The 12908-nt window shown below is 37.9% G+C and overlaps 1 protein-coding gene across 2 annotated transcripts in view; it reads left to right on the top strand.

The window, feature by feature from the left end:
* Nucleotides 1-12908, top strand: part of F12 (coagulation factor XII) — a 921608-nt gene that overhangs the window by 812997 nt on the left and 95703 nt on the right. For both annotated transcript variants that reach the window (XM_044069447.1, XM_044069448.1), the window contains one exon: nt 4530-4678. In XM_044069447.1, coding sequence (XP_043925382.1) covers nt 4530-4678 — 149 coding nt within the window. The remainder of the gene's footprint in view (nt 1-4529; nt 4679-12908) is intronic.

Here is a 12908-nt window from a genome sequence, read left to right as displayed (position 1 = left end):
GGGAATGGAATGCAAAACTGATGGCACATGACAATTGCCATGGTAGTAAATGGGGAAATCAGAAATCAGAGAAATTGGGAAAGTAGTGGAACAGGTTAACAGCTTCAAGTACCTGGGTGGAGTGGTTTAGGAAAACAAGTCTGAATAAGGAGATCAAAGCTAGGCTCAGAGTGGCTGCAACCAAATGGAACAGAGCATCAGGGGTTGTTTTGTGACAGATAAATGCCAAAGAAGCATCAAAAGTAAGGTGTACAAGACAGTGGTGAGATCAATGCTTCTGTATAACACAGAAACCTAGGCACTGAAGGCAAAGCAGTTGAGCTAGAGGTGATGGAGATGAAGTGCCAGAGATGTGTGGTAGGATGTACACTGTGGGGCAGATAAAGAAATGACAACATAAAAACAGAAGCCAAAGTATTGTCAGTTGGAAAGAATGTCAAAAAGAACAAATATGCAGGAAAGCAGAATACAATTTGTTGAAGAAGATGTGGGAGAAAGAGGAAGAAGCCAAGATGAAATGAGGATGTCCAGTGGGTGGATTGTCTGAGAAAAGAGCTGTAAAAGTCAAGACTGACTGTCAAAGAAGGTAAGAGAGTGAGACTGAATTAAGAAAGGTGGTGACAATTGATATGACATTCTGATTCCTTCCAGAGAAAAAAAGAGCATATGAAAAAGGTAGTAGATGTTGATAATAATGATTTTGAAATGATAATGGAGAATGTAGCTTGGTGAATTCAGAACATGCACCTAGCTGAGTAACAAACTTCCATACGTTAGCTACTCAAGAATAGCAGCGGAGAGGAGAATGTTCTTTAATGTCACTTGACTCTCAGACATACACTTGCTAGTCAATTACCTATTTTACAAATGGTGATGAGGAACTTTGTACTCTAAATGAACAGCTGGTAAAGTAATAGGTCATAAAGATACAAAGAGAAAACAAATTAAATAATATTATCAGCTCATTGGTTAAAAAAAAAAACATCTGATTGATCTTGATTTTATTGTTCTACAAAATCACACAATGGAAGAAAGAAGAAGGTAAGTGTTGAACTGGGAAGACTGTCATGCCTATAAATACACCAAGGCAATCAAAAATGAATAAAAAAGAATATTCTGCAGAGATTACACATATGGTTAAGACAGAGAATCTATTCCTTCATCTTGTCTGATATGCTCAGTTACATTGTGTCACACCTCTCACCATTTCAAGGGTATGACTTTAAGGACTGGGGTTCCCTGCAGTTCCTCGCAGTAGACTATCACCATTTCTAAATCACACAGTAGTACCCAGAAGTAATAATGCACTTGTGGATCAACATGCTTGTTCAATAGTTCACATTCTTCCTTACTAGCTAAGCAAATGGATATTCCACTGCAGTGGCAAAGATTCCTTATTTTGAATGCCCTTCTTAAGCCTGAAGGAGTCTAGGCCTACCTGATGAATCCAATAATGCACTTTCAAATAGTAGATTTTCTGTGGTCATCATTAATGTAGGCACATGCCCTGAGAGGTTGGTGATGAAGGGATGCTAGTGTTAATCTTCTTCTCTTTCTGCTGTTCCCATTAGGGGTCACCACAGCAGATCATCTGTTTCCATTTCTTCCTGTCCTCTGCATATTGCTGTGTCACACCAACCACCTGCATGTCCTCTCTCACTGCATCCATAAACCTTATCTTAGGCATTCCTCTTTTCCTCTTACCTGGCAGCTCCATCCTTAGCATCCTTTTCCCAGTATACCCAGCATCCCTCCTCAGCACATGTCCAAACCAACCCAATCTTGCCTCTCTGACTTTGTCTCCAAACTGTCCAACCTGAGCTGACCCACTAATATACTGATTCCTAATCCTGTCCATTTATTGGCACACCCAGTGCAAATCTTAACATCTTTAACTCTGCCACTTCCAGCTATGACGCCTGCCTTTTTGTCAATGTCACTGTCTCCAACCCATACAACATAGCTGGTCTCACTACCCTCTTGTAGACCTTCCCTTTCACTCTTAATGGTACCCGTCTGTCACAAATCACTCCTGACACTCTTCTCCACCCATTTCACCCTGAGGTACTCTCTTCTTCACCTCTCTTCCACACTCACCATTACTCTGAACTGTTGATCCCAAGTACTTAAACTCATCCACCTTCACCAACTCTACTCCCTGCATCCTCACCATCCCTCTATCCTCCCTCTCATTCACACACACATATTCTGTCTTAGTCCTGCTGACCTTCATTCCTCTCCTCTCTAGAGCATATCTCCACCTCTCCAGGGTCTCCTCAACCTGATCCCTACTCTCACTACAGATCACAATGTCATCTGCAAACATCATAGTCCATGGGGCCTCCTGTCTGATCTCGTCTGTCAACCTGTCCATCACCATTGCAAATAAGAAAGGGTTCAGAGCTGATCCTTGATGTAATCCCACCTCCACCTTAAACACATCTGTCACTCCCACTGCAGACTTCACCAGTCACACTACCCTATTACATATCCTGTACCACTCTTACATACTTCTCTGCCACTCCTGACTTCCTCATATACTACATCTCCTCTCTAGGCACCCTATCATATGCTGACCTGGTGGGGGAAAAGTACAAGAGAGTATACAGAGGAAGAGGCTGGCGAAGAAGAAGTGGGATTGTCAAAGAGATGAAGAAAGTAGACAGGAGTATAAGGAGATGAGGAGCATGGCAAAGAGAGAGATGGTGAAGGCTAAGGATAAGGCATATAGAGAGCTGTATGAAAGGCTGGACACTAAAGAGGTAGTAAAGGACCTGTACCGATTGGCTAGACAGAGGGACCAAGCTGGGAAAGATGTGCAGCAGGTAAGGATGATAAAGTATAATGAGGGAAATGTACTCACAGGCTAGGAGAGTGTATTATGCAGATGGAAAGAGTACTTTGAGGAGCTGATGAATGAAGAGAATGAGAGAGAGAGAAGGTTGGATGATGTGGGGATAGTGAATCAGGAAGTGAAACAGATTAGCAAGGAGGAAGTATGGACAGCTATGAAGAGGATGAAGAATGGAAAGGCTGTTGGTCCAGATGACATACCAGTGGAAACATGGAGGTGCTTAGGAGAAATGGCAGTGGAGTTTTTAACCAGATTGTTTAATGAAATCTTGGAAAGTCAGAGGATGCCTGAGGAGTGGAGAAAAAGTGTTTTTGTCCCTATTTTTAAAAATAAGGGTGATGTGCAGAGGTGTAGTAACTACAGAGTGATAAAACTGATCAGTCACAGCTTGACGTTATGGGAAAGAGTGGTAGAAGCTAGGTTAAGAAGGGAGGTGATGATTAGTGATCACCAGTATGGTTTCATCCCAGGAAGGAGTACTACAGATGCAATGTTTGCTCTGACAGTGTTGATGGAGAAATATAGAGAAGGTTAGAAGGAGTTGCATTGTGTCTTTGTGTTCTTGGATGCTAGTGGTAATACTTGTAGTTTATTACAATTGTGCCCGGTTAGGTATGAAACATTTCATTGCATATGTCTGAATTCCTGATTTAAAATGTACACATTTACCTAGATAAATTTATGTGAGCATTTAATTTAATATCACTCTATTGTTCTGTCATAAACATTAAATTCACTCAAAATTTTACACTGTTGTTTTATTGCTTTAGAGAGGCTCCCTGTTGAAACATCAATACTTGCTTGTAATAGCAAGCCCCGAAATTAAATAAAGACAAAAAACACAGGTGAACAACGCCTATTATGCATCACTTTTCTCTTTTAAATTTGCTTTTAGCAAAGGGGGGGGGGGGCACCATGTACTCAGAGACATGGAAGGCAAACCCACCTAACTCCCTGAACTTATGATCACCAGACCTAAGAAAAAAAGGGAATATTCCAAAGAGCAGCAATCTCAGATGTAGTGTATGTACATATATTAAGTCTACAATTTTTACCATTCATTATCACTACTCCAGGAGTTGCACTGATGAGTCTCAGCATTTCAAGTGGTAACCTTTTATAGATTCCTTTCAGCCACTAGGTGGTCCATATATATAACACAATTAGCTAATGCTTTCAGGTAGATTGCAAACTCCAGTGTATACTAAAACTTTTTAACTTTCACCCCTATTGCTGAAATGATATTATAGCCAGTTATGTTTTCCTTAATATGGGACACTGATTTCACTGATCACTGTAAGTTAATGCACAATACACCATTTACTTGCTAGACCTACTAATTTAATGCCATACATCATCACTAGATAAGTAAAACAAGCTTCAAATATCCTAGATTAAACACACACACACACACACACACACACACACACACACACACACACACACACACACACATATCACAAGGAAAAAATGATGTAGGTCTTCTACATGGAACACATTTGCATCTATTTTTTGAACTGGCTGCCAACTCATGGTTTCACCTTTTTCTGTTAGCAGATCTATACCTTTTTACAAATTGTGTACTTATCTTCTATGCCTATATAGTCATTAAAAACTTTTTCTGTGTGACCAAACTTTGTGGCTTCCACTGAAATGAGCTGTTGTTTATTCATAGAAGCAGAAGAGTATGCACAAAATCTGCAGGAAGCGTCCATCCCCATAATAACAGAGATTGAATGCAATGCTCCTGAGGCTTATGCTTCAAAGGTAACAGAGAACATGATATGTGCAGGCTTCTTAGAAGGACAGACGGATTCCTGTCAGGTATGTAGCATGCAAAAAGGACAAACAGTGACCAAGGAATACATTAGCAGGAGATACAATACAGTGTTATGTAGACATGTGTTCCTACGAGCCAGTGCCGTAACAATAATCATTAACTGTACCTTTTTAGACTCTCCACAGATATATAAAGTCTTACTTACCTTTGTCAACTGTGAAGACAGTCATTATCCCATGTAGTTTTAATTGTAAAAGCTTTGAGAGCCTTGTATTTTAAACTTGCAAATTGAAATTCCACTGTTATATTATAATCATAAGTGAAGTAAAGTGATTCCGAATAAAATATTTTTTCCATAATTAATTTTGTGAGTTATGTAGCACCAGCAGTTTTACTACATTTTCAATTTACTTGGAAGCATGAATTCTTCACTGATATTTTTTTTTGATGCAATCATCTTAGTTTTTTTCAGTTCTTAAAAAGTGGCAGAATTCAGAAAGATTACTGAGAGACATACATGCATTTTACCTATCTTGGTAACCATTTTAGATTTAGAGATGTCCAATTGGCACTGCTGTACACAAGTTGCAGCAGTGCAGTAGGCTGTCTCCATGGCATATTGAAAATGCAAATGGAGCATTCTGTGGGAGTGATCAATGCTAATTAGCCATGTGTGTCCCTCCCAGAAATGTCTGCAGTAAGGTATTTATGTAACCTTAGCATGAATCACTTAGCCGTGCAAGTTACTTCAGCTAGCCATGTTAATGAACATGGATAAATGTTCATTTTAAACCTGTTATGCCCAATGGGTGAGTTCACGTGAAAGGTAAGTGCCGGGGAGTTAGCAGCAAGAGAGTGGCAGGTGATGTGCACAGGATGTGTGCATGTCTGTGGCTGTATTTGTGAGTGCATGCAGATGGATGAGCTGTGTGTGTGTGTGTGTGTGTGTGTGTGTGTGTGTGTGTGTGTGTGTGTGTGTGTGTGTGTGTGTGTGCGTGCATGCGTGTGTGTGTGTGTGTGTCTGTCTGTCTGTGTGTGTGTGAGACTGTGTGTGTGTGTGAGAGACTGTGTGTCTGCCTGCAAATCCTGCAACAGTGTGGAGTAGGGGCAGTGGACAACATGGGCAGCCTTGCAAAAATATGAATAAAGAAATACCGCACCAACAAGGCTAAAATCCAGGAACTTTAATAAATAAATCCAAAACACAAGGAAAATGGTAAGCGCTTTTGCGATGAACACACTGCTTCATCAGACAACACTAACTAGAACATTCAACTTTTAAATACAAAAATGTAACCAGTAAAAAAACACTTAATATGATATCATCATGTGTTAAAGACGTTACAAAAAAAAAAAATATATATATATATATATATATATATATATATATATATATATATATATACACACACATCAGTAAAATAACTATAGAAAGCACATATAAAGAACTTATATAAAAACTAGTTATAAAAACACTCCATAAATAGATGGTGTTATTAATGCCCAAGTCTGCATCCTTTTTAAAATGGTTTAAATGAGGAAACCCCATTCAAACCAGGTAATCTTTTAGCATTTAACAATAAAATAAATTTTTGCTCTATACTTTCAGTATGGTTTTTCAAGTCTCCTCCTCTTAAACCAGTTTCCAAAACTTGCAAGACAAAAAAATCCTAAAAAAGTGTGTAGGGTCATGATTCATAATAGACACTGCTAGAGAATTACTATTTTTTTTATTTCTTATGTCTCTCTGATGTTCAAGGACTCTATCCTTAAATGGTCTGTTCATTTTGCTGACATAAAATGCATGACATACCTGACAAAAATGAAAATAAACAAGATAACAAATTTTACAATCTGTGTAAAAATCAACATTAATAGTAAAACCTAACACTGGATGTATATAAGATAGACAAGTGTAAATAAATTTACAAGCTGAACAACATCTACAAGGATATGTGCCAGTTCTATTGGACTCTATGTTCCCTCTTTCATATGTAGTTGGTTTATAACAAAGATGTTGTTTGAGGGATGTATTATTTCTAAAAGAAAAGTGTGGGGGTATTCTCTATCTTCTCTCTTAACTCTGGTATACTCTTTAGTATCTTCCAATTATTCTTTATGACATCACAGTATGGATTTATATAACTAGAGTACTGTAAAGGCACCCTGAAGACATCATTGGCAAATTCTTGTTGTTGTGTGACATGAATATATATATATATATAATAACTGTCCCTTGATTTTTGGCCTTTGCCCCTCCATAATGTTTACCTTTCTCCCTAATTCATGAGTGAAGAAGCTGAGAGGTACACTGGAAGCGTTGCTGCCTTGCCAAACACCACAAATTTTCATCAGAAATGCTATAGTGGAGCACAAACAGAAATAAAAGATGTTGGAACGTATCCCTCAACTGTCGACCCCCCCCCCCCAAATTTTTTTAAGAACATCATTGACATGACTTCATATTTTGACTTGTCTCTTGTACAATTTGTGCTTTTTTGGTAAATACTGTGTTTTGCAGTCAGTCAGTAATGCTAGACATGAAGAATTTCTAGACATGAAGAATTTCATATTGTTCAGAAGATGTGTGTTTCTGCAACCCCTGTTATTCTATTAACCTTTTTTGTAAGTGAATGAGAATAATAATAGTGCTCTCACAGAGGAACCCTACAGCAAAAACCTTGCTATTACCATATTTGTTTACTAAAATGACAACAGCAAACCTAGAAGCATTTGTCAAGTGCTACAGCCAGAAATTGGCTGCTTTATGAATACTCATTGCCTACCATCTGTGTAGTGACTGTAATGAATGTTTATTAAGTACACACCATACATGGTAATAAGCACATGCACTAATTACATTGTCAGTGGTATTTGGAAAGGGTTTGCTACTGCACATCCAGGGGGTAGTGCTCTATAGCATTGCTCAAAACATAAGTAAACTAGCTGCATCTCACACTAAGAAGTTATGATAAACTTTGCTTTCTTATTGGTAAGTAGGTCATAATGAATAAGAAAGCATAAAACCATATATAATAGATAAACAGGCAAACATCAAAACTATGCTGGTATGTGAGGCAACACTGCTATCAGAAAAACAAAAAAGTTCTTTTGAAATTATATTGGATTACCAGATTACATGACCCCCCCCCCTTAACGCCTACATATCAAGTCTCACTCCTAGCTTAGATTAGCCTACAAATACTCTAATGTACAGCCACCACAATCAAAGAAAACATTAACTATTTAAATGTTAATGCTAGAAACTGAATACTATCTACTAATCTTTGCCGTAGACTCTTGTGTTAAACACCCTCACTCTCCTGGTAACAGCTAATATATATTAACTGAACTTCATGGTCAGCCTTGGAAAACACCACTGCACCAGGCTAAGCAATTCAAAGTATTTACATTCTATTCTCCTAAATCATATATGCTGCCAAACTACTCCTGCTGTCTGGCCCTTGCAGCAAAACTTAAATATAATTTACTTTACCAACTGTGGACAGGTGTGAAAAATTCCATCTTAATGGAAAGAACCTTCTTCAGGAAAATTATAATGAAAATACTTTAATGACAACCTACTGGAAGTTGAGCAGCTAGTATCATGCATCCTAAAACTGTGAGTAATTAATTACAGTACTCATGAAGTAACAGCGGTATGAATTTTGCTGATACACATCAAATGCTCTTTTACCTGTAGCCCAAGTGTGCAGGAGGAATAACACTCACCACACCCTTGGTACCTACCCACACTAATACCGATATTATTTTAATTTGTAGAAGGGTTAATTATACTTAGAGACAGAGTAATTTAAAAAATAGTACAGTTTCCATGAAATCACACTTAAATTCTCACAATTCCAAGGACTGCAGTTATGGTACTCAAACATATAGTAGGAATGCTTCTCTAAATCACCTCTTGCAGCATAGAATTTTTTACCAGAGGAGATATGAAAACTCAGTAATTTAATCAAAATCAAAATGAAATTAAAACAGCAGTTAAAAGAAGAATATAAGTACTCGTGCTGTGAGATAGGTTAACTGAAAAATCTGTAGCAGCATATACATGCAGATGTTCCCACTAGGCCGCAGGAGGACTAGCTACCTGGCAGTGTAAACCTTGGCTCTGGATGATTGTCAATACTGAAGTAACACCCTGACTTAATGTGCAAAAATGGGAAAAAGGGGTGGTGGATGGATGAAGGTATTCCCACAAGGCATTGCTATTGGATATACTGAAACTGCTCGCTCTGTGTTTTTATAAATAATGTGAATTATTTTTACCAATGGACAACAGCAAATGACTGTAGCACTATAGAGATAAGAACATTATTTAAATTGACAGTGGTAGTTTGCAACATATTTCTTTAACATACTCCTGTTCTGATGACCTTTTCCATTACACCAACTAGCTTCTACTCCATTACTTTACTTACTATATTGTAAACTTGCTCTTTAACAGTCATAGTGTTACAAAAAACAAGGATAAAATTTATTCTTAAGCGCTTTCATAAATTTTATCCTTGTTTCTTGTAACACCAGCCTGCTTTGTGATTTCTCAGTTTGTGTTACGTGGTTGGGTCTTTAACAGTCATGTTTATCTGTTTTCCTCTTTTTTTTCAGTTTCACTTTCTATATAATGCTGTAACTTTCTACTTATACCTACTGTATTTTTTTCATGTGTTCATCAAAACGTTGCAATTGCCTACTTAACTCTGGCCAGAACATAAAGGAGTTGTGGAACAGGTATTAACTCAGGTTAATGAAGTAAAGTAAAGGTTAATAAAGTAAATAAATTATATTTACAGAGTAGTTATGAGTAAACTTGAGGGAAAGGCAGAATTAATTGCATGCCAGCTGAAAGAAATGTTTTTTAAGGGAACTCAAACTCATTGATTTGGGGCATCCCAGAGCCAATGAGATATTAATTTCTAAAGGTGAGAACTATGATGTATAAAAGATCAAATCCAAGAAGAATTCAGTCCGTACCACTTGAAATATAAGCAAATCAAACACAAAGACCAGAATGAGTAGACTGGACAAGGAGGTAGTGACAACTACTTCAGGTGGTAGACCCATGATTATTTACAAACCATTGTGCATTATACAGCAAAACCTTCACATTCAATAAGTTAGGTAAACAGACCAACACCTAAACCTCATACAAAACCAAATGTCATACCTGCAGCCATTAGACTTTCAGCAAGAAAGGCATACTATGATGGTACAAAGAAATGCTAGTAAGAGACCAGGCAGAACGGTTTTGAAATAGCTAGAGATGGTTCAGTTCACAGTCTGGAATCCCAAGGTACTGTGAACTGCAGTAGTAGAGTTTGATATAAACCAAGGTCTACACAACCACCTCCAGACATTCAGTGCTGGATTTGGGATATATTACATATGTTATGTGGGTTCTTTCAAGTAAAGGTAATGACATTAATACCTGCAACTTAGCCTGACATGAAGAACTACCCCAAGATCACACACCTGAGGCACAGTTTCAACTGATGCACAAGGACATTAAATGGCTTTGGCTTAAGCAGCACCATGATGCATTTGATAATCTGAAGAGCAGACTTTTGTTTTCCAGGGCAGAAGTATTATAATGCATGCAAGCCTGTTAGACCTATATGCAACACATGGCAAAACAAAAGGAACATGACGTCTTCAAGGACATGCAGCTTACTTAAACTGTTCAGTTTGTATTTGCTTTTTTTTTCTTTAATGCATTTATCTGAGATATTATTTGCTCATGTTGTGTTTGCTCTCCTGTTTATACCATCTCAGAGGCTTAAGACCTTGAGCTGTTAATGAGCTGCTTTCTATAGTCAAGGACACAGGGTTGCATTACTTCTATCCCCCCCAAAAAACTCTCCAGATAACGATTAATAAAAACAAACTGTTGTTACAGTTTATACCTGACACACAAGGCGGCACTAACAAGCTTAAATACAGATTTATACTGATATTCAAATACTGATATCGCACTGAAGACTGATCAGTTTCTGCCAATTGCACCGCCCAAGACATTTCACCTGGGAAGCGGCTCCCTTCACTCCAACCTAGCTATGCCTTTATTCTCAGGACTTATGATCAAGTTTTGACTATAAATCTGAGCACTGTGGGCAACCAGCCATATATGTGGGATAAATGAACATGTTTGAGATGCAAGCATGAAAAATCTGTAAGTTAAATAACAAATAATTCAGAGAATTATTGTCATATTGAATAGTGTGTTTATGCCACCATGCTTAAATTCTTGACATTTGTTTTATTTAAAAGAAGATTTTGCAATTGTTGGATCAATAGATATGAGGTACTACAACAGATTTCTTTACATAATCTGAAGGAGAAATCTCCAAAGCATCAGTAGGCCACAGAAGAAAAGGAATGGCATAATGCCAAATGCTTTTCTCATTAACTGAGAGATTTCTACTTGGCGCCTGCAATGATTCACTTTTTTGTGAGATTTCTCCCTTGTTCAAGTTGTTCTGGTTGTTATGACTGTGGAATTAGTATATATATATATATATATATATATATATATATATATATATATATATATATGGGTCTACTTCTTTTGACCTAACTTTCATTTGCCTGACACTCATTTGCCTGAAACCAAATGACTGAAATTTCATTTGTCTGACACTTCATTTGCTTGACACTTCATTTGCCTGACAAGTATTATTAGCAATAAAATGGAATATGCCCCCTTCCCCACTGCAGTGCGACCCTAGAGTTAGAATATATAGTTAGGGGGGGTGTGTGGGGCACATCCCCCACAATGGGGGGCTGTGGGGGGGCAAAGCCCCCCACTTCATTTCATATGATATTGTTAACTTTTGATGTAATATTGCTTAGTAACAGAAAAGTAAGTGGGGGGCTTCACCCCCCCACCCCCCTAACTATATATTCTAACTCCAGGGTCGCACTGCAGTGGGGAAGGGGGCATATTCCATTTTATTGCTAATAATACTTGTCAGGCAAATGAAGTGTCAGGCAAATGAAGTGTCAGGCAAATGAAATTTCAGTCATTTGGTCTCAGGCAAATGAGTGTCAGGCAAATGAAAGTTAGGTCAAAAGAAGTAGACCCATATATATATATATATATATATATATATATATATATATATATGATTTGGGCGGCACTAGTGGTGTAGGGGGCTTGCTCCCCTGCAAAAAACAAGTTTTTTATTCTCTTGGCTTTTGGGCATTTTTTTGTTCTTTTGAAGTGTCAACTTTCAGGAAGTTCATAGGTTAGTACTAAGCTAACTACCCTTGTGAGCCATTTTAAGCCTATCCAATTACCCCTTGTGAAACTCAAACCCTGCACCTTGTGTTTCTAAGGCAAGCACCTTAACCATTAGGCCACCCTCGCAACATTTCACATTCCTCTGTGGAATTATTGTTAATCAAAAAAAGTCATAGCATAATATCAATGGGTGAAGTCCATTTTTGCTAACAAAAAGTATTTGGATATTCTCCCAATATCATTCCAAAATGGATCAGAAGCATTAGTAGGAACTTTTGGGACCTGCAAGCTGTCCATAGCCAAACTTAGGTGAAACCATAACAGCCCAGGAAAGGAAAATCTTTCCATGACACTAACTACTTTGAAAGATCCAACTTGAAATTAAGCTCACCCAGGTGCACAATAGCTCTAGCTTTTGCTCTGGAAATTAAGGAGTGTTCAAAACTCATTCACTTCTAATATCTGCAGATGAAATATTGCTAACATCTTAGCTAGTAAGAATAAATAATTGCTCTAGTAATGACAATCATCTAATGAATGCTAGGAAAGTTCTTGAAACTCATCTACCTGTACTCCATAATACTTCAACCAACAACCTTTCTCAAACCAGGTCATAAGGTCTACCAATTCTAAATGAATTACAACTGTAACTAGTAATTGGTAGCCTCAGGTTGATGATAGTTCTCTTAAGGATGAGGTTGAAATCTCTGGAGGAGACCATATGACCAGAAGTCAGTTAGAAAACAAAACCAGAAGCTAAAGGTTTACAAACCAATTGAGATAACCTCTATGCCCACCATGCTGGGCAAGTAACATGGCATATCGCTCAGTCCAAAACCAATTGTTGACCTGCCTCTTACTGATCTCTCTTAAGACCTATCAATCCAGATTACAATCACTCTACAAGTCATAACCATATCCCACCAGCAAAGTGAATGCAGGAGATCATTGACTCAGAAAGCACCAGCATACATCAATGCAAACAGTGTAGCCCAGATTAAGTATGAATTGTAATC

The sequence above is a fragment of the Protopterus annectens genome, chromosome 4.part0 (genome assembly GCF_019279795.1).
Source record: "Protopterus annectens isolate FY-2018-M chromosome 4.part0, PAN1.0, whole genome shotgun sequence".
In the NCBI taxonomy this organism is placed as follows: Eukaryota; Metazoa; Chordata; order Ceratodontiformes; family Protopteridae; genus Protopterus; species Protopterus annectens.
The sequence above is the reverse complement of the archived record's forward strand: the minus strand, read 5'-3'. Positions and strand labels throughout refer to the sequence as shown.